General features: G+C 44.2%; 1 protein-coding gene across 1 annotated transcript in view; it reads left to right on the top strand.

Annotated features, from left to right (window-relative positions):
* Positions 1–23,722, top strand: part of DLGAP1 (DLG associated protein 1) — a 232,579-nt gene that overhangs the window by 75,876 nt on the left and 132,981 nt on the right. The window contains exons 3-4 of the mRNA XM_066579602.1: positions 1,828–2,005; positions 4,640–4,880. Coding sequence (XP_066435699.1) covers positions 1,828–2,005; positions 4,640–4,880 — 419 coding nt within the window. The remainder of the gene's footprint in view (positions 1–1,827; positions 2,006–4,639; positions 4,881–23,722) is intronic.

The following is a 23,722-nucleotide window of genomic DNA, read 5'->3' on the forward strand; positions in this document are numbered from 1 at the left end:
ATAAGAATAGATGTTATGCCTCTCACTCTACTGTTCATGTGACTAGAAAAGTTGGGGCGATTTGCTGCTTGGCCAGATTTTAGGACCATACGGCTTTTTAAAAAGTTGCAAAATTTGTTGCGGTCTCACTGTCACTCACGCCGGGTTGTATATAAAGTAACTTCACATCTCTAGACATATTTAAAGATGCAACAAATGTATCTACAATTTGCAATGTTTGAAAAATTTGTCACATCTTTAAACTGGAAAAGAAAAAAAAATGCCAAAAAGCTGTCAGAAATTCCCCTGATGATAAATTCCTCCCGTTCTTTACAAAATAATTCAGCTTTGATTTCCTTAATGTTTTCTGTCATCAAGGCTCACCCTAGGGTCCTTTAACCCATTAAGGACCAGGCGCAGTAAATATACGGCGCCTGGTCCTGGGCTTAAAGCACCGCCGATAGTAAAATTACAGAGGCGCTTAAAGCCTCCTGCCTCTGCCTCAGAGGCACGATCGAGTTAACAGCTGTTAGTGACAGATGATAACCCCAAGGAGAAGGCAGGAGTGGTTTTTAACCCTTTCTGCCATTCCTTCCCCAAATACACAGCGCTCAATGAGCACTGTGTAGTAGAAAGTGAAAGCAGAACTGTAGCTTTCTCTATTGTAGCTGGGGGGTCATGTGACTGCCAAGGTTCTCTGCTTCAGCAAAGCTGGAGGGTCAAACAAGACCCTGGGCAGCTCTGTTAGTGACTAATGTCACTACAGAGGTTGTTTTCCCCTGTAACTGGGGCTCCTACGGATGAAAGAAAACAAAATAACAGAATAAAACAACAATACATACATAAGAAAGAAAACAACACAAAGCCGCCGCCAACCAAAACCATCGCCGTATGCGCCCTGTAAACTAAAACCATACATACTATATATCAAAATGTCCGAAACAAATAGAGGAACCGATTTCCATACTTTATTTTAGCATATATATACTAAATGAAAAAAATAACTATAAATGTTAAAAAAAAACAAATTTTTTTTAGCATTTTACCACCAATAAAACCAAAAAACGGAAAACAAGTCAGTGAAAAAGATATTTTAAAAATCGCCCTATATGTCATGGAAAAAGAAAAAAACAGAGTAAAAATAATTTTGTTAGCTAAAGCAAACAAAATAGGGCAGTAAAACCGCCACATGGGTAAAATCCCTAACAAGTTTCTGGTCCTTAAGGTACAAAACAGCTTGGTCCTTAAGGGGCTATCACAGGATGTCTGTTGGGCACTTAAGCACCCGACAGTCATCCCAACAATAATTGCTCCTGTGCTTTCACACAGGAGCAATGACCACTCAGAGAATGGAGGTGAAGTGGACCAGAGCTTGCTGCTGCCCGTCTGCCTCCAATCACAGTAAACAGGCTGTGGTTCAAAGATGAATAAGTGTCTGTTTACACAGGTTGATCATCACCTGATTTTCATGTCTGCAGAAACTGCATAATGAATTGCCATTTGCTACAGCAAAATGGTAGTAAGTTTTTAATAGAGGCTATTTATAAAATTACTTCATTTTCATTTAGGAAGCAAAGGAACAATAAAAATAAAGTAAACTTTTAGAGCCAAGGTGTCTAGGTTTTTTTTAACTAGAGTTGACTGTGACCATAATACATGGCACAGCAGATATCTGAAGGTCTTGCAGCACTTTTATGCTTCCACTCTTATGACCGATCAATGGCAGCTACCTATTGTTAGTATATTAATTGTCACTTCTATCCAGAAAAAAGTATTTATTACCAGAAAGCTGTGATTCTTCCAAGAATAGTGAAATTAAAACATTCAAATGTTGCTTTTCTTTTTCAGAATCTCAAATGAACATTCTCCAAAGCTTCAAATCCGGAGCCACAGTTACTTAAGGGCAGTGAGTGAAGTTTCAATTAATAGAAGTATGGACACCCTTGACCCATCAACCCTCCTTACATCCCCTAAATTCCGATCTAGGAATGAGAGCTACATGAGAGCCATGAGCACAATCAGTCAGGTGAGTGAGTGGGGAGCTTCCAACCAGTTCACAATTCACTTAAGGTAGTTGGATTCTAAGACTTAGTATTGATCCATGGCTTAATGTGCATCTTTTCTTTCTTCTAGTACTGTATGTTCAGAGCGGATTATAAGCATTCACAGTGAAAGAAAAAGAATGATCTATGTCATTAGAGAATATGTAGGTCTCCCGACAGTACAGTAATGTAGGGTATAGTAATGCACAAGAATGTAAAGTCTTTACGGTAAACTATTTTAGACCTCAAAGACTCAATGCGATTTACTCTACAGTTTGTATATATGAAGAAGATCAGTTTGAAACAATGAAGTTTTATGGACATTTAGTGTAATTTTTACAAGCTATTTTTAAACTATTTCCTTTTCAGCCTAGCAAAAGCCTCAGCTGCTGATACAATGTAGTGTATAAGGCATTCTAAGGTGTTTCTACGCTTGGCTTTAGCTACAAAACAGTGAATGGTGGAAGATATGTGTGACAGTCATAGCGGAAAGAACATTGTATTTTAGAGGAGTTTTCACATGCCCGCTTCTTCAATACCGCCATACATTGTAGCCATTATCAAAGCCGCAGAATAGTACTAGAGAAAAAAAAAACAATTTGCTTCTAGATGAGTGGAATGGGCCGCTTAAATGTCAGTATTATCCTTCTAACTATGGCCTAGAAATCCTAATGCTGTAGCAATTATGGAGTAGAATTTATTATTCAGATTTTTTTTCTTTACTATATCAAAAGAATGACAAGAAATTGTATGTAGTAAAATATATATAAAAACTATAAATAGAGAATATATTGTTATATATGTGTGTGTGTATTTAGTCAAATATATATAAACTATACGTAGAGAATGTGCAGAGCAAAATATGGAAAGTTATGAAAGGACTTGGTCCCAAGAATTCCTCTCTCTTAAAAGACCCCATTGCCCCACTGCTTCTAAGTTGAAAACATTATTAATTCTAAAAGTACAATGATTGGACTCTCAGTCCCAGCTTGTCAACCAAGAAGCTGCTATCATCATGCAAGCAGTATGGTATTTATAGAAAAACTATTAATTTCTCATACTTAAAACAGTTCTGCTGATTCCTGAAGAAAAATAAATACATAAGACAGCATAATACACCCCCCGCTTTGTTTAAACAACAGTCGTTGCATGTAAATGGCCTTTAAGTCTGTGTGCAGACTATGTGTGGCATGCTCTAATCAGCAGCAGTATTCAGCTTGAGTATGATATAGTAACCAATATTACTTGATATCAATGGATCTCAGTTAGAGATGAGTGAGCACGCTCGGTTAAGGCTGCTACTCGAACGAGTAGCAGTCTTATTAAGTAACTGTGTACTCGCCCAAGTAGCATGCGGGGGGGCCAGCGGGGTGCAGCGGGGGGGGGAGAGAGATCTCTCTCACTCTCCCCCCGCCGCCCCCCGTATGCTGCTTGGGCGAGTACACAGTTACTCGATAAGACTGCTACTCGATTGAGTGCGCTCGCTCATCTCTAATCTCAGTGCCAAGAGTGCCAAGTATTAATTTTTCCATAGTATAATATCACCACCACTACCATGTTTTCCCGAAAATAGGACCCCGTGTTACATTAATTTTTGCCCCAAAAGAGGCACTAGGTCTTATTTTCAGAGAATGGCTTATTTTACTTATCTAGCCGGTGCAGTCCAGGTCCCAATCGCTGGTCTCCGAGGTTCTGTAGCTCCACCACATATCCTGCATTCCTCGGCCACCGACAGAACATCACTGGCTGGTCGCAGGATTCATAAATCTCACCTCAAGGAAGTGATGGGTCTGATTGGTTCAGCGAGCGCTGCTCTCAGCGAATCCCTGCAGTGCATGCTGGAGCAACATGACGGCACTGATTGGCTGAGAGCAGAGCTCGCTGAACCAATCAGAGCCATCACTTCCTGGAGGCGTGATTTATAAACCCTGCGACCAGAAAGTGATGATCTGTCAGCAGCCGAGGAGTGCAGGATTCACACAGAACTATGAAACTTCGAAAAAGCAGCGGGAGGGACCATGACCACGGCTTTTAGGTAATGTATTCATTTTTTTATGTAGTCTAGCTAGGGCTTATTTTCAGTGTAGGGCTTATATTTCAAGCCTCTCCGGAAATAGCCAAAAATCATGGTAGGGCTTTTTTTAGGTGTAGGGTTTTTTGGGGGGAAAACACGGCAGCAGAAACACTTTTGACAGGATCAATCTATGATGTAATTTCCCACAATCTGTGTGATATAGTAGAAATCAAAAATGGTCAGACTAAATAAACAGCAATACTCATCAATTATACTCACTGTAGTCTCAGTTTCCTGTTCTTGGTTAGCAGGTAGAGAAGACAAGCTTTTCTTCATACCGCTGTTGTAACACATTACTGTGTGCTTTACTGTTTCCCTTCTGTCAGTTTGACTTAGTCTGACCATGACCAACTGATTTTTTGATACAGTACACAGCTTCATTTTCATTTGATAGAACTCACTCTAGTATCATTGTGTGCTTTCTCTGATTTCACATAGGACTGCAGGCAAACCCACTTAATACATTCCAATAAATGCACATACTATGATATAATAAATATGCTATACAAATATGTGCCTACAAGAACGTTTTTTCATGTTTCAGGTTAGTGAAATGGAAGTCAATGGCCAGTTTGAATCGGTATGCGAGTCCGTTTTTAGTGAACTAGAATCTCAGGCAGTGGAAGCGCTGGATCTTCCAATGCACGGCTCTTTTCGAATGCGAAGCCACAGCTATGTTAGAGCAATTGAGAAAGGATGTTCCCAAGATGATGACAGTGTGATACTTCGACCGTCATCACCTCCACGCACAACGACTACCGTGAGGACAATCCAGAGCAGCACCGGTTAGTAATTTTACTTCTTATCATATTCCTTCTAAGCCTTTATTTTGGTCATAATGAGAAAGTGCTAATAGACAATAATCTTACAAATACAATGAAAATTCCTGTTCTAAGCAGCGGTTTGGTATTCAAATAGATTCATTTGAGTGGAGAACCTCTGCATAAACTTACTAGTTTAAAGACACATCCGCTATTAACCCCTTGGAGTCAGTTTTGGCCCAATTTTTCAATTCTGCTGTGTCACTTTATATGATAACTTTAGAATGCTTTTTCTTATTCGAGTGATTCTGAGTTTGTTTTGTTCGTCGCACATTGTACTTTATGTGAGTTCTAAAATGAGTTTGATATTTTTTGCATTTATTTCGCTAAATTTACAGAAAATTTGGAAAAATTTGCATTTTTCGATATTTTGAAAATTTCTACTTGTAAAACTGATAGCCATACCACACAAAACAGTTGATACATTACATTTACCATATGTCCGCTTTATGTTGGCATCCTTTATTTAGACGTCCTTTTATTTCATTTAGAAGTAAAAGTGAAAAATTACAGTTTTTCCAATAAAACACAGGTTTAGCACCCAATTGTTTTTGGGCGAGGGGGCAGAACACAGGAAATAAAGCACCCCACAATTTGCTACCTAATTTATTCCAAGTATGGAAATGCCCCATATGTGAATGTAAACTGCTGTTTGGGCACATGGCACAGCTCAGAAGTGAAGGAGCACTATTTGGCTTTTGGAGTGCAGATTTTGCTAAGATAAGTTTTGGAAACTAGATCCTTACAGGAATTCATCAGGGGGGTAGTGAATGTTTTAACCAGTTGTTTCCCAAAAATGAATGCACAATGGATGGTGCAAAGTGAAAATTGCCAAATATTTTCCCCACATATGCAATTTCAGCGCAACTGTAAAAAGTCAGCTGAAAAATTACTTTGCAGTATTTTCTGTTTTTAAAAACAGCCTTCATGTGGCCCTAATGTTTAGTCTTGAAATACTTCAAGGCTCAGGAGCTAAACAACACCTTGCGCATTTGGGTCCTAATTTGGTGATTCACACAGCATTGGCTGTCATTGCAGAGGCTATGAGGTGAGATTTAAAAAAGTAGCTAACTAGAAGTGACTCCATTTTGGAAACTCCCAATAAACTTATCAAATGGTACAATCAGTGTTTTGACCCCACAAGTGTTTCAGAAATGTGTTTCCCAGGAATAAATTAGTACAAAGTGAAAAGTTTTCCAAAGATATGCCATTTCAGTGCCAAAAATGTTTTGCCTAACTTGTGCCAACTTGTGGATAGAGGGCTTCATGCACATCATAAGCTTGTAATTGTAATTGTAAATTTTGGAAACGACAGCTCTCAAGGATTTTTAAAAAGGGTATAATAAGGGGTTGTCGTTTTCTTTGGGTTTTTATTGGTATTTCAATTTATGATGTGAGTGCATGAGAAAGCTATGCAGAGTACTTCAGGGTATAATAAGGTGATGTTATTAACTGAGTAAGTAAAAAAGCTACGGTAATTAATAATCCATGGATGTGTGGTACGCTTTGAAGCAATCCTCTACACACAGGGCAAGTTTTTCAGGGTAAGGCCTTAGTCAGACGGCTTAATTTGTAACTAGGCCTGGAGGCAGCCCAGTTAAAATAAAAATTGGTTCAGGTGCAAGTTTCAACGCTTTAATGAGCATTGAAACGTATAAAAATTGTTTACAAAAATTATATGACTGAGCCTTGTGGGCCTAAGAAAAATTGTCCGTTCGGCGTGATTACGTCAGGTTTCAGGAGGAGGAGGATGAATAGAATACACAGATTGATGAAGCTAAAATGTCCCCGTTTTTGATGGTGATAGAGAACGATGCTTCCATCCGCGGGTGCAGCCTACGTATTGCTTAGGTATCGCTGCTGTCCGCTGGTGGAGAAGAGAAGTCTGGGGAAATCCAGGCTTTGTTCATCTTGATGAGTGTTAGCCTGTCGGCACTGTCGGTTGACAGGCGGGTACGCATATACGTGATGATTCCCCCAGCCGCACTAAACACCCTCTCTGACAAGACGCTAGCCGCAGGACAAGCAAGCACCTCCAGGGCATACAGCGCGAGTTCAGGCCACGTGTCCAGCTTCGACACCCAGTAGTTGTGGGGGGCAGAGGCGTCACGGTGGACGGTCGTACTCCCTCACCATCCTTTTACAGTGCTCCCGCCGACTCAGCCTTGACTGGGGAGCGGTGACACAGTCTTGCTGGGGAGCCATAAAGCTGTCAAAGGCCTTGGAGAGTGTTCCCCTGCCTGCGCTGTACATGCTGCCTGATCTCCGCGCCTCCCCGCTACCTGGCCCTCGGAACTGCGCCTTCTGCCACTAGCGCTGTCGGATGGGAATGTTACCATCAGTTTGTCCGCCAGGGTCCTGTGGTATACCATCACTCTCGAACCCCTTTCCTCTTCGGGTATGAGAGTGGAAAGGTTCTCTTTATACCGTGGGTCGAGCAGTGTGTACACCCAGTAATCCGTAGTGACCAGAATGCATGTAACGCGAGGGTCACGAGAAAGGCATCCTAACATGAAGTCAGCCATGTGTGCCAGGGTACCTGTACGCAACACATGGCTGTCCTCACTAGGAAGATCACTTTCAGGATCCTCCTCCTCCTCCTCAGGCCATACACGCTGAAAGGATGACAGGCAAGCAGCATGGGTACCCTCAGCAGTGGGCCAAGCTGTCTCTTCCCCCTCCTCCTCATCCTCCTCATGCTCCTCCTCCTCAACGCACTGAGATATAGACATGAGGGTGCTCTGACTATCCAGCGACATACTGTCTTCCCCCGCCTCCGTTTCCGAGCACAAAGCGTCTGCCTTTATGCTTTGCAGGGAACTTCTCAAGAGGCATAGCAGAGGAATGGTGACACTAATGATTGCAGCATCCACGCTCACCATCTGTGTAGACTCCTCAAAGTTTCCAAGGACCTGGCAGATGGCTGCCAACCAGGCCCACTCTTCTGTAAAGAATTGAGGAGTCTGACACCCACTACGCCGCCCATGTTGGAATTGGTATTCCACTATAGCTCTACACTGCTCATAGAGTCTGGCCAACATGTGGAGCATAGAGTTCCACCGTGTGGGCACGTCGCACAGCAGTCGGTGCACTGGCAGATTAAACGGATATTGCAGGGTCCGCAGGGTGGCAGCGTCCGTCTTGGACTTGCGGAAATGTGCGCTGACCCGGCACACCTTTCCGAGCAGGTCTGACAAGTGTGGGTAGCTTTTCAGAAAGCGCTGAACCACCAAATTAAAGACATGGGCCAGGCATGGCACGTGCGTGAGGCTGCCGAGCTGCAGAGCCGCCACCAGGTTACGGCCGTTGTCACACACGACCATGCCCGGTTGGAGGCTCAGCGGCGCAAGCCAGTGGTCGGTCTGCTCTGTCAGACCCTGCAGCAGTTCGTGGGCCGTGTGCCTCTTATCTCCTAAGCTGAGTAGTTTCAGCACGGCCTTCTGATGCTTGCCCACCACTGTGCTGCCACGCCGCGCGACACCGACTGCTGGCGACGTGCTGCTGCTGACACATCTTGATTGCGCGACAGAGGTTGCGTAGGAGGAGGAGGGTGGTTTAGTGGAGAAAGCATACACAGCCGCAGATGCCACCACCGAGCTGGGGCCCGCAATTCTGGGGGTGGGTAGGACGTGAGCGGTCCCAGGCTCTGACTCTGTCCCAGCCTCCACTAAATTCACCCAATGTGCCGTCAGGGAGATATAGTGGCCCTGCCCGCCTGTGCTTGTCCACGTGTCCATTGTTAAGTGGACCTTGGCAGTAACCGCGTTGGTGAGGGAACGTACAATGTTGCGGGAGACGTGGTCGTGCAGGGCTGGGACGGCACATCGGGAAAAGTAGTGGCGACTGGGAACTGAGTAGCGCGGGGCCGCCACCGCCATCATACCTTTGAAAGCCTCCGTTTCCACAACCCTATACGGCAGCATCTCCAGGCTGATAAATTTGGCTTGAGCGTGCGGGTGCGTGGCGGCGTACTTGCGCTTGCGCTCCAACACTTGCGCTAGCGACGGCTGGACGGTGCGCTGAGAGACATTGGTGGATGGGGCCGAGCACAGCGGGGGTGAGGGTGTGGGTGCAGGCCAGCAGACGGTAGTGCCTGTGTCCTGAGAGGGGGGTTGGATCTCAGTGGCAGGTTGGGGCACAGGGGGAGAGGCAGCGGTGCAAACCGGAGGCGGCGAACGGCCTTCGTCCCACCTTGTGGGGTGCTTGGCCATCATATGTCTGCGCATGCTGGTGGTGGTGAGGCTGGTGGTGGTGGCTACCCGGCTGATCTTGGCGCGACAAAGGTTGCACACCACTGTTCGTCGGTCGTCTGCACTCTCAGTGAAAAACTGCCAGACCTTTGAGCACCTCGGCCTCTGCAGGGTGGCATGGCGTGAGGGGGCGCTTTGGGAAACAGTTGGTGGATCATTCGGTCTGGCCCTGCCTCTACCCCTGGCCACCGCACTGCCTCTTCCAACCTGCCCTGCTGCTGCACTTACCTCCCCCTCTGAAGACCTGTCCTCAGTAGGCGTTGCACACCAGGTAGGGTCAGTCACCTCATCGTCCTGCTGCTCTTCCTCCGAATCCTCTGTGCGCTCCTCCCTCGGACTTACTCCAATTACTACTACCTGAGTGATAGACAACTGTGTCTCATCGTCATCGTCCTCCTCACTCACTGAAAGCTCTTGAGACAGTTGCCGGACGTCCCCAGCCTCATCCCCTGGACCCCGGGAACTTTCCAAAGGTTGGGCATCGGTCACGACAAACTCCTCCGGTGGGAGAGGAACCATTGCTGGCCATTCTGGGCAGGGGCCCTAGAACGGTTCCTGGGAGTCTGCCTGCTCCTCAGAATGTGTCATTGTAATGGAGTGAGGAGGCTGGGAGGAAGGAGGAGCAGCAGCCAGAAGATTCAGAGTTGCAGCAGTGGACTGCGCAGAACTCTGGGTGGTCGATAGATTGCTGGATGCACTTTCTGCCATCCACGACAGGACCTGCTCACACTGCTCATTTTCTAATAAAGGTCTACCGCGTGGACCCATTAATTGTGAGATGAATGTGGGGATGCCAGAAACGTGCCTCTCTCCTAATCCCGCAGCAGTCGGCTGCGATACACCTGGATCAGGAGCTCGGCCTGTGCCCACACCCTGACTTGGGCCTCCGCGTCCTCACCCGTGTCCACGTCCTCTAGGCCTACCCCTACCCCTCAGCATGCTGTATTACCAGTAGTGCAGAAACAGAACACTGTAATTAAATGTGCCGCTTATTGGCCTGTGGTTAGAGGCTGACTTCCCTTACGGAACGCACAGCAGAGCCAGGAAACAATTTTGCGCACGCCTGTAGTAAGACGTAGGTGCGTATGACTGAGCTAGTGGAATTCACAGCGCAGAAGCAGTCAAGTGGCCAAAGGCCAGTAGTTGGCCTTAAGTATTTTGCTTCTATTTTTTTTAAATGCTGAGCTGATACAGCAGACAGATACTGTAGGCAGCGTATAATATTATGTATACTGTTTCCCTCTGGCGGGATGACGGCAATCATGTAACAGAGACAGCAGATCCAGGAAACAATTTTGCGCAAGCCTGCTGTAACGCTTAGCTGCGTATTAATTAGGACTACAACCCCCAGCAGATAGATACTGTAGGCAGCGTATAATATTATGTATACTGTTTCCCTCTGGCGGGATGACAGCGCTGATGTAACAGAGACAGCAGATCCAGGAAACAATTTTGCGCAAGCCTGCTGTAACGCTTAGCTGCGTATTAATTAGGACTACAACCCCCAGCAGATAGATACTGTAGGCAGCGTATAATATTATGTATACTGTTTCCCTCTGGCGGGATGACGGTGATCATGTAACAGACAGCAGATCCAGGAAACAATTTTGCGCAAGCCTGCTGTAACGCTTAGCTGCGTATTAATTAGGACTACAACCCCCAGCAGACAGATACTGTAGGCAGCGTATAATATTATGTATACTGTTTCCCTCTGGCGGGATGACGGCGATCATGTAACAGAGACAGCAGATCCAGGAAACAATTTTGCGCAAGCCTGCTGTAACGCTTAGCTGCGTATTAATTAGGACTACAACCCCCAGCAGATAGATACTGTAGGCAGCGTATAATATTATGTATACTGTTTCCCTCTGGCGGGATGACGGCGATCAATTTTTTGGAAAAAGCCCACTGCGTATATAGCCTGAATATCTCTTTCCCTGCCTCACCAGTACTGCCCCTATACTCTGTACAATGACTGCAGACTGCGGACGCAATGCTCTGCACGGCCGATATACAAAAAAAAAAAAATTGTGCAACACTGCTAAAAGCAGCCTCAACAGTACTGCACACGGTCAGATGTGGCCCTAAGAAGGACCGTTGGGGTTCTTGAAGCCTAAAATAACTCCTAACGCTCTCCCTATAGCAGCAGCACCAGCAGCAGCACTTTCCCTGATCTCTGTCAGAATGCATCTGTGGCGAGCCGCGGGAGGGGCCGATTTATATACTCAGGTGACACCTGATCTCGCCAGCCACTCACTGCAGGGGGGTGGTATAGGGCTTGAACGTCACAGGGGGAAGTTGTAATGCCTTCCCTGTCTTTCTATTGGCCAGAAAAGCGCGCTAACATCTCAGAGATGAAAGTGAAAGTAACTCGAACATCGCGTGGTACTCGCCTCTAGTAACGAGCATCTCGAACACGCTAATACTCGAACGAGTATCAAGCTCGGACGAGTACGTTCACTCATCTCTATTTAAGATCAAATGGGAGAACAGAGCGCTACGACCCGAGCCATTCAATCTAGGACCTTGGAATGTTCTAATCATCGTGGTTTCGTGGTCCCTTTTTATTGTTCAATACATTTCAGTAAATCTTGTTAAAGGAAAAGTGCAAAACATTGACACAGACTATTTCATACAAAATGGAAGGAGCATACTATAAAATGGATAGGGAAAATGGGGTCATATACATTTCACTAACACTGGTATAGAAATTATGTATGCAGAGGTGATAATCCCGGTCCAGCAGTGGGAGCATCAAATCCCACACTATTTTTATACTGACTCATAGGTAAGGGGAACAGTCTGGGGATTCAATTCTGGAATCCTATTATTCATAAATGTGAAAACTGTGGTTTTACCCTGAGGTACTCCTGCCCGGTATTGACAGAATTTAAGCCTCCCTTTGAAATGGATGAGGAACTTGTCTACACAAATGTTATTTTCAGGGATGTACAACATGGCAAATTTAGTGTTGAAATGATTGATGACTAGCCTGACTATGGGCATTGTGCATTATCATTTCTACACCGACATAGAAGGGGGTTCTTTACTGTAAGAGCAGTGAGACTATGGAACTCTCTGCCTGAGGATGTGGTGATGGCCTATTCGATAAAAAATTTTAAGAGGGGCCTGGACGCCTTTCTTGAGCAATACAATATTATATGTTATACTCAAGGGTTGTTGATCCAGGGATTATTTCGATTGCCATATTGGAGTCAGGAAGGAATTTTTTTCCTTAAATGGGAAAAATTGGCTTCCAACTCATTGGGGTTTTTCTTTGCCTTCCTCTGGATCAACGTTTGGGTATAATGGGCTGAACTGGATGGACATATGTCTTTTTTAAAGGGTTATTGAAACTGTTAACCAAACCTTTATTTGGTCAGATTGAACAAAATTAGAATTATTAAAACTTGTTTTCACTCATAAGACACTTTAGAATCAGCTGAAACTGGTATATCTTGCTTTCACATTATTTTCACATGTAGTTCAAGCATTTAAAATGTTTAAAATATTCCTCCAACTATATATAACAATTTAGTTTAGGTCCACAACTAACGGATTTCATAATTAATCTTTGTAATGGTTGGACTTATACAACACAGATCTACAAATTTCATGCTTTGCTTTACATAGCCAAAAAGTTAAATGAAAAATTTAGACTTTCTACAACCACCACTAAGGGGCACTGAGTGCAGACAACTCCTATTAAACACAATAGTAAATCGATATACAGTAAGCCCTTAAAGGGGTTTGTTAAAGACTAGAAAAAGGGGTCTGCATTGTTTCTGAAACCACACCTTGTCTGTTCATATGCATCTCCTATCTATTCAAGTAAATGGAGCTGAATCACCAGATTAGACACCGCCTAAAAGGAGAGGTGGCTATTTTCTGGTCCTCAAGAAACGAAAGAGTAAATGCACTCTTTTTTTATTGTACATAATAGGTGATTCTAAGCATTTTTGCAATATATTTTATTAGCCTGTTCTGTACATTTCTTTGCAGCTAGATGTAGACATTACCTAACTGCATAGCAGAAGAGGAAGCTCCAGCTGTACCTGCACTGTTCTCTCTAGTGCAGTTACAGCTATTTCCATATAACAGGGTATTAATAAATGTGTGTTTTTATGTTATATCGATTTTGAACCCTACTTAGTCCTCCTGTGTCCCAAGATATTTCCCCAGAACTGGTGGTATTCCTCCCCAGTCTTGCTAACTCTATCCCCCAGTGCTGTGCACGGAGAAGCTATTCTGCGCTTCAGAGCGTGCAAGTTCCCCACCACACTCATTGCACCATCAGGGTCTCAGTGCATCAGGTGTACAGTATTGTATGTCACAACTGTAGTGCCTCGGGTCTGGCAGGGAACTGGCACGCTGTGAGGAGAAGAAGCCATCTGTAGCACAGAATGGCTTCTCCTTACACAGCTTCTGGGAAAGGCAGCAGCAGTGGGGCAGGAAAATAGTAACACCAGCACTGGTGCACACATCTTGAAAATGAAAATAATATATAGCAGCCATTTATTAATACCCTGTTATAAGAAAACAGCTGTGCCTGCACTAGAGAGAACAATGCAGGCAAAGCCCGAGCTCGCTCTTCTGCAATGCAGTTACATGAAGACACATTTCTCTGTGCTGTATTCACCTAGCTGCCTAGCTGAAAAGGGTTATACAAGTAAAATGCACAGAATAAGCTATTAAGCCCTACTGGAAAAAATGCTTAGAACGACCTATTCTGTACATTAAAAAAGGTGCGGTTGATCTTTTAAGCTTCCCCCAGTGACAGCTTCAGCCAGATTGTTAGAACCTAAGTGTGAAACTACACTCTTAAGGGGGATTTGAAGCTTTGTATCAGAAAAACAGCGTTTCAGTGTTAAGAAAATTATGTTAAAAAAATGAATCAGCCTAAAACTTTAGTTCTAAAGTGATTTAATATCCATAATTGGAGGTAAGTAGTAATATCTAAAGCCAGTTTCTCAGCAATGTATACAGTGGATTGAAAGCAATAGAGAATGAGTAAATACGTAGGAGGATTTTTCTAGTTCATAATGGTTTAGGAGGTATATTGAAGTCTCTATAACAACTCCAGTCCCATTAAAGAGTACCTGCACTCTCACTTCGGAGCACTACTTCTCCATTGGCCATTTTCAGCTTCTTTCTGCAGCAGAAGATGGCCCTATATAGTGCTAAATAAGGCTATATGGGGCCGTCGGAAGGAGCCGAACACGGCTGCCGGAGCAGGAGTGCTCCAAAGTGAAAGTGCAGGTACACTGTATGAGTACGTTTCTACAAATACTGGTTGCACTTGTCAAACAATACTGTAATATAGTTTAAAGGCATGGAAACGGAATTTAAAAAAATCAGTATAATGTGTTTTAGAGAAAGACTATGCCTTAATACTAATGATCCGAACGCCTGCTGCTTATTGATCGAATTCTATGGTAGAGTTAAAATTTCAGCACAGATCAGCAATCAATAAGTGAGCTGAAGGTGAAGCGGCAAAGGCAGAAGTAAATGGAAGATGTGTGACGTGTCAGTGCAATTTCTCAAACGATGAGTTGAATCACTTTATTTATGAAGTCCTTTACAGAACTTGTTTTCCCTTTCACTAGCAGATACGATTATGAATTATCCATAATTAATGAAGGACCGAATCAGAATATTTTCTCATTTGCATCTCCTTAATCATAGAATGGTGACAGCAAGGAAAAGCTGTGCCAGAAACCTTCACATGAAATCTAAAACAGATGTTGTTCTGGTACACTGTGATACTGAGAGGATACGTGAATGATACTCGCACGGCTCAGAATAACTTGTTATTTTATGTCAGTATCCCAATGACACGTTGATAATAATTATTCTCTTCACAGCCTGAGCCTGCTATATATGCAAGATTTGTGACAAAGGCCATTTGACAGGATTTGCACTTTTAACATTGCCAAGAGAAATGCAAATATAACCAATGTGAAAGACAAATTATCGTATTGGAAAAAAAATTCTGACATTCTAAAAATGTTTGCTTATGGTAATAGAGTAATAGATCACTTAAAAACTGAAAATGACACCGTAGGTTGCATTTATATTCGGTCTACTCTATAGCTTTACTCACTCACATCTTCTGCTAGGGAGAATATTATTGTCTCATACACTTCAGAATGTGTATTTCAGAAGTTATATATAGTGATTGGAAACCTTGCCAAATTAGGTTATCATGATTTAGACTACCTGACTATTGGATTAAAGAGATATTCCAGGCATGTACTTTCGATAACCTATCCTCAGGATAGGTCATCAATAGCTGATTGGCAGGGGTCCGTCACTCAGGATCTCCGTCAATTAGCTGATCTTCTGATCCACTGTCAGTGCAGCTGGGCCAGAAGTCTACATCAGTGGCCAGGGCTAGAAGTGTAATAGAAGGCATTGTTCCCATTTTAATGGAAGTGAAGCCTTCTATTACACTTCCGGTCCTGACCACCGATGTGTACATTTGGCTCCATTACACTGACAGTGGGCTGTAGGATCAGCTGTTCAGCGTAGATCCCAAGTGGCAGACCCCTGCCGATCAACTATTGATGACCTATTGTATGTATCATTAGTTTGAGCCTGCTTTGATTAACCAGTGCTGCCCACATGAGAAGTGTTGGCCAATCAAAGCAGGTTTAATGTAATGTAGACCAGTGTTTCTCAACTCCAGTCCTCGGGGACCACCAACAGGTCATGTTTTCAGGATATCCTATGGTAAGAACACCTGTTGCAACGTCTGAGGCACTGATGATAATTATATCACCTGTGCAATACTAATGAAATCCTGAAAATATGACCTGTTGGGGGTCCCTGAGGACTGGAGTTGAGGAACACTGATGTAGACTACTGATGCTTACTAATGCACAGTGTGCATTAGATAGTCAAAACAGCAGTATGGCCATCTTTGTTTGTCCATGAACGAAGGGTCGCTTTAAATGTGTCATGAGACATACACCTATACGATGCCAAGTAGGCATTGAGTAGGCAGGGCAAGCTCTACAGAACCTTGATCCAGAGTTTAGGGGTGCTAGATACCCCTTCTGCCATCATACTTCATTGGACCACCTGTCAGTACATGGCTCTCCTCTAGGCAGCTTTTCTAAAAGCACACTTTGGGCACTCATTCACAAAAATGAATGTTGTGAGCATGCTCAGTTTCATAGATTATAGCCGTCTGTCATGTTAATGCTCTCACTACATCTTTATATTGTGTATCGCTAAACATGAAAAAATTAAACTAAAGTCTTAACCCCTTAGTGACCAAGCCTGTTTGCTTCTTAATGACCAGGCCAAATTTTGGAAATCTGACATGTGTCACTTTAACATGGAATAACACCGTAAGGGCTCAGTTACACGGGCGTATCTGCGCCCGTGTTACTGCAGGAGGGAGACGGCCATACCTCAAGACGGACCTCTTTCTGCAGCCCCAGGAGAAAGAACATGTGACCGGCTTCATTGACAGTCATGTGTTCTTTCTTTAGCACTGCAGAGAGATGTCCGTCTTGAAGTACGGCTGTCTTCTTCCTGCAGTAAGGGCTTAGTCACACGGGTGCATCGGCGCCTGTGCACAGGTGCCGATGCGCCCGTGTGACTGAGCCCTTAAGGTTTTGCATATCCAAGTGATTGTTTTTTCGCCACATATTGTACTTCATTTAAGCGGAGGAAATAGACTGATAGAATTTTTGTATATTTATTAAAAGCGCCAAAATTGGGAAAAGTTTGAAAAAAATCGTCATTTATTCACATTTCCAAATGCAATATCTCAAATATGTGCAAACATTATATATAAATTTTCAATAAGATATATATTTCCGTCTGTTTATTTATTCTGGAAGCACATTGGAAAATCCTTAGTTTTTTTAACCATTTAGGCGACGTACAAATTTAACATTAATTATTAACATTTTGAGAAACACTTTGTTTTACTGCACCAAGCCAAGATTGCAAATGCTCATAGATGTCACAATGATAGATACCCCCACAAATGACCCCATTTTTAAAACTGCACCCCTTAATGTATTCACTGAGGGGGGTCAGGAGTATTTTGACCCCACAGGTTCTTTTCAGGAATTAATGCAATTTAGACGAGAAAAAAAACAATTTCATATTTTTGCAAATATGTCATTTTAAACACAGGATTTTTTTCTTTAGTGCACATGAAAATATGGACTTGCACCCCAAAATGGATCCCCCTGTTTGTCCTGTGTTCATAAACATACCCATTGTGGCCCTAATCTTCTGTCCGTATGTACAACAAATTACCCCATTTTGAAAACTAGACCCCTTAACGAATTCATCTAGGGGTGTACTGCGAATTTTGCCGCCATCATTTTTGAATGAATCGAAGCAAAGCAGAAGGAAAAAATTAAGATTTTTGTTTCTTTGGCAATTGTGTCATTTTAAAAATATTTTTTTGTACAGCACACATATGAATGAAGCCTTTCACCCCAAAATGGATACCCCCATTTGTCCCGTGTTCAGAAACATACCCATTGTGGCCCTAATCTTCTGTCTGAATGCACAACTGGGCCTAAACTGAACAGAGCGTCAGACTTTAAATGTCTTTTAACTTTTACATGATCGCCATTATCCACTGGATAATGGCGATCACGTGACCGAGGAACACTCACCGTGACATCTCCAAGCTCTCGGCTACCTTTAGTAGCCAGGAGCAAGGAGATTTAAAATTTCCTCCTGCCCTCTCTAGTTTCTGCGCTTGCTTCACCATTTTGGCAATGGGCACATGTGCCAAAGCTAGGAAAAGGTCCACGGATAAGGATCCCATTAGGGGACATCTCCGGTGGCCTTGGTTAAGTAATTTCACCTCCCCTCATGGATCGGATCCGTGACGGGAGGTGAAACTTTAGCTTTTTTTTACTTTTAACAGATAAAGGCAATCACGTGACTGGGAACCGCGTATTTTGCCCCCCCCCCCCATGAAACCTACTGGATCTTGGCTACATTTAGTAGCCAGGTGCAGGGAGATTTTAAATTACCCCGGCAATCTGTGGCTTTTGCACCTGTGTCCGCCATTTTATCAATGGACACTTGCACAGAAGCCTGGATAAAATCTGCGGATAAATCCGTGGGCCTTAGGTACCTAATTTCATCCACCCTCATGGATATGATCCATGAGGGAAGATGAAACAAACTTTTTTCTTTTTTTTCACACTTTTTAAAACTTTTACATGATCACTGTTATCCATTGGATAGCAGCGATCATGTGACCGGGAACCGCATACTGCGGCTCCCGGTTACAGCTCCCTGCTCTCAGCTACTCATACTAGCCAGAAGCAGAAAGTTTTCAAATTTCCCGGGCCGCCCGGCCCTCTGCACATGCGTGTGACGATATGCGTCTGGCATGGATGCGCAGACGCCGGCGGCAGGTCATAGGAGGATGAGGAAGCCGCTGGACATCGCAGAGGACGGGGGGGTGAGTATCCTCAGCTCCCCTTATGGATCCGATCCATAAGGCGAGCTGAAATTTAACTTTTATTTACTGTACATTGACTTTAACGCGATCCAGTGGATACCGGCAATCGCGTGACCGGGAATGGGGTCCCGCAGCCCGGGATGACAGCTCTATGCTGTCGGCTACATCCAGTAACCGGCAGCATGAAGCTGTCATGTCCAGAGCCTGCAGGGCTTTCATTCCCAGAGGAAGCATGTTTTTACATCCTTTGGGAATTAAGCCCAGCAGACCAGGACGTAAAACGGCGATTTGCTGGTCACTAAGGGGTTAAAGAGATAAACAGTTTCTACCGGGGGTTGAGAAGACAGAAAATGGTTGTGGTTACTATGACATTTTGTTCCGTATTTTAGAACAATTATCCATCCATTCATTAGCATTTGTTTCATCTATTGTATTACATTATATTATAATACAATATATAACAGATGAAACAAGTGATGATAGATGGAGAGATACTTTTTCTAAAATACGGAACAAAATGTCATAGTAACCACAACCATTTTCTGTTTTCTCAACCCCCGGTAGAAACTGTTCATCTCTATAAGACTTTAGTTGCTGCTGCGTGGGAGTGTGAGAATTCTTTGAAGGTGTTCTACTGAAAATGTGTTTTCTACAGAAAAGATCCTTTGGTAATTGTTGATACCTTTATTTACTAAGTAGATGGCGACGTAAGCTTCTCACTTCAAGTGATATACAGCAGATGATATGAAATAATGGCAATGACTATGCTGAGATTTGTTTTCATTGAGGGATGCACAATCAGGTTGAAGGGATTTTCTCTAATCCAGAATGCTTGGTTAGTTTGCATACAGGGGTGTAACTATAGGGGATGCAGGGGATGTGGCTGCACCCGGGCCCAGGAGCTTTAGGGGGCCCATAAGGCCTCTCTTCTCCATATAGCGAGCCTCGTAGTATGAATAAAGCATTTGGCATTGGGGCCTCGAATCTTCAAGTTACGCCTCTGGTATGGGTACAGATGGAGGAAGGGGGGCCCAGCTGAACTCTTGCACCTGGGCCCCTGAGCCTTTAGTTACGCCCCTGTTTGCATAAAAATATAGTATTCAGAAATGCATTTATTACCAATAGCTTTTTTTAAAAGTATGTGCCACTGTCCTTTCCTTTGAAAGCTGCAGGTGATCTGCAAGTAGGGTTGCCCTCCCTTTTTGTAGCTGGGTCTCATTGTTGTGTAAGAAGTTACACCCGCTGTAGGATCCTCTGACTGTATAAGCTGTGAGGGATTAGCGTTTAGGATCGGTAGCAACCTGGGCATAAGCAGTCAGAGACAGTGACACATAGGATAAAGTCTTTAGTCCAGGCTTTGCCTGGGTTTATTTCCAAGCAAACAAAAGCAAAATACAGGCCTTAACATCAGGCAAACATAATGTAAGTCCTGCTCGTCTGAGCACTTACTATACATGGAGCGTCCCTGTCTACACACTGGTAACACAAATGGCTCCTGCACACAGCCAGCCAGGACTCTCAGACCTGCAGAGGTCTCAGCTCTCCTCCTGGCCCTGTAGGCCCAGGCTTTATAAGGCCTGGTACCAGCCCCACCTGGTACGTGGGAGTGACCATCCCACCCTTCACTTTGGTCACTCCAGGAAAAGCCGGCCCGGATTATGTGGCTTGGAGCCACTTACATACTACAACGTGTTAGTGGCTTAATGCTACTAACACTATACTGCCGGCTTCCTCCACCGAGCCCAGGCTGCTCGGTGGCACGCATCTGCCCAAGCGCTCCCCAAGGCAGCATAGGAGAGCATCCTAGGCGACACATACCTGCCCTCCAGCACCTTGCCGGTCATTGTCTCACATACCCTCCCCCTCTGTTCGAGCCTGTGGGGTCGGACACCTTTCGCCGTCATGCAATGCGTCCTTGACAAGGCATCGGCATTGCCCTGTAGCTTTCCGGCCCTGTGCTCTACCGAAAAGCTAAAATTTTGAAGGGTCAGGAACCACCTAGTGACTCTGGCATTTCTTTCTTTTGCCTGTGACATCCAGGTTAAGGGGGAGTGGTCTGTGATCTGCCTGAAGTGCCGACCTAGCAGGTAGTATTTTAGGGATTCCAGAGCCCACTTGATGGCTAGGCACTCCCGCTCAACGATACTGTAATTTTTTTCCGGTGGCGTGAGCTTCCTGCTCAGATAAATTACGGGATGTTCCTCTCCCTCTACTTCTTGGGACAGAACTGCTCCCAGTCCCACATCGGACACGTCTGTTTGGACAATAAATTCCCTTTTAAAATTTGGTGTGACTAACACTGGACGTCTACAGAGGGCCCATTTTAATTCTTGGAACGCCTTTTCTGCGTCAGGGTTCCACTTGACCATGACTGACTTACTGTTCTTGGTCAAGTCTGTTAGGGGCGCTGCTATGCTAGCAAAGTTTTGTACAAACCGCCTATAGTACCCTAAAATGCCTAAAAAGGCTCTCACCTGCTTTTTAGTTGTGGGTTGTGGCCAGTTCTGAACGGCTTCAACTTTATTGACCTGGGGTTTTATAATACCCCTACCTATTATATACCCCAGGTATCGTGCTTCCTCAAGACCCAGGGCGCACTTCTTTGGGTTTGCTGTGAGCCCTGCTTTTCTAAGGGAGTTCAGTACTGCCTGTACCTTGGGTGTCGCAGTCGCAGTCTTCGCTAAAGATGATGATATCATCTAAATATGCTGACGCATATTGACGATGGGGTTTGAGTATGATATCCATCAATCTTTGGAAGGTTGCTGGGGCTCCATGCAAACCGAAGGGTAGGCAGATGTACTGAAACAACCCTTCTGGTGTGGCAAACGCAGTCTTTTCTTTCGCGCTGTCCGTAAGGGGAACCTGCCAGTAGCCTTTAGTAAGGTCGAGAGTGGAAAAGTACCTGGCATGACCCAGTCTCTCAATTAACTCGTCCACTCTCAGCATTGGGTATGCGTCAAATTTTGACACGTCATTTAGCTTCAGGAAGTCGTTACAGAAGCGCAGAGAGCCATCAGGTTTTGGTATCGGTACGATAGGGCTGGACCATTCGCTTTTCGACTCCTCAATTACTCCGAGGTCTAGCATTTTCTTGACCTCCTTTGAGATGGCTCGTCTGCGGGCTTCTGGAACCCTGTACGGTTTCAACTGAACCTTTACCCCTGGTTCAGTTATAATGTCGTGTTTTATGACACCAGTACGCCCTGGTATATCAGAGAACACATCTGAATTACGTTGTATAAATTCCCTCGACTCTTGTTGTTGGGATTTGGACAGGGACCCTGATACACATACCTCTGGGACTGCACCATGGGGGGTGCTCGCTGCAGTCAGGGCTTCTCTGTCCTTCCATGGCTTAATTAGGTTTACATGGTACAACTGTTCTGGTTTCCGCCTACCTGGCTGGTATAGCTTATAATTTACCTCTCCGACTTTCTCAATTATTTCATAGGGCCCTTGCCATTTTGCTAGGAATTTACTTTCTAGGGTGGGCACCAACACTAGTACCCGATCCCCAGGGTTGAAGGTTCTCACCTTGGCGGACCGGTTATATACCCGGCTTTGGGCTTCTTGAGCCTGCTGTAAATGTTCTCTAACAATGGGCATGACTGCCGCAATTCAATCTTGCATGAGGGAGATGTGTTCAATAACACTCCTGTAGGGGGTGGACTCGTGCTCCCAGGTCTCCTTAGCTACATCAAGGAGCCCTCGGGGATGTCTACCATAAACTAATTCAAAGGGAGAGAACCCAGTGGAGGATTGTGGTACTTCACGGATTGAGAACATTAAATATGGCAGCAGACAGTCCCAGTCCTTCCCATCCTTATTGACTACCTTTTTTAGCATGCTTTTTAGGGATTTATTAAATCTCTCAACCAGACCATCCGTCTGTGGGTGGTACACCGACGTCCGTAAGTGCTTAATATTCAGCAGCTTACACAATTCCTTCATGACCTTTGACATAAAGGGGGTTCCTTGGTCCGTCAGGATCTCTTTTGGTATGCCCGTGCGGGAGAACATGTGAAGTAGTTCCTTTGCAATACCCTTGGATGACGTATTGCGTAAAGGAACGGCTTCGGGGTAACGGGTGGCATAGTCTACAACCACTAATATATGTTGGTGACCCCGGGCAGACTTTACCAAGGGCCCAACTAGGTCCATAGCGATCCGCTCAAACGGCACCTCTATCGCCTCCCCCTCCACTCTCACAGCACAAAGGCACTAAAGAAGAGATTCTACTGTAGCTTTCCTCATTCCTCTGTAGCTTTCTTGAAAGGGATTGTGTCATCAGAAAATAACTTATTGTATAACTCAAGCATTTATAAACATATTTTTAAAGAATTTTTGGTGATTGTTTTTTCATTTTCAATTATAGGATTTTTAAACATAAAAATAGTACATTTTTCACATGAGCCTGATAATAGTCTAACATTTCCTGTTCTGCAGAGAACTTTTCAGCAGTCGGTTTATTATAATCACTGGCAGGATTACCGTGAAAGGTAACACTTTTATATAGATAACACAGGATCATTCACAATAAGTGATGGTCACAGCTCACCTCCTCCCCCTCCCTACACAATGATCTCTGTACAGGTCACAGAGCATACCTAGAACATTCTCCCATAGAAGTCAATGGGTGCACTCCTGTCCATTATGTGAATGGCCCATAAAGCTGCTGTAAAGCATCTCTCTGCAGCTTAGGCAATATGGCAGCCGCATTGGTCATGTCCAGACAATAGAAAATAAAAATATCTATAGTCAGAAAATAAAAACAAATTCGAACAATGGAATATTTCTCACTATCAGGTTTTAATTCATAAATCAAATATAAGTGATATTTTCACACATCATCTGTCAGATGTTTTCCGTGTGCAATGCATGTTGAGAAGTGAGATCATTTGAACATGGTCTTAGGCTAATTTCACCAGGATGAGTGCGATATCAGGCAGTGAGACCCAGTCTGATATTGCGCACGCCAACGTGCAATGTCCCTGCAGATGCAAGGAATGTTTGTGTTAAAAATGCCTTGCTTCACTTCAGGGTAGTAGCAATCCTGCACCGCAGCTTTTTAGCCACGGCGGAGGATCACGGAGTGTTTCCCA

The sequence above is a fragment of the Eleutherodactylus coqui genome, chromosome 9 (genome assembly GCF_035609145.1).
Source record: "Eleutherodactylus coqui strain aEleCoq1 chromosome 9, aEleCoq1.hap1, whole genome shotgun sequence".
Lineage (NCBI taxonomy): Eukaryota > Metazoa > Chordata > Amphibia > Anura > Eleutherodactylidae > Eleutherodactylus > Eleutherodactylus coqui.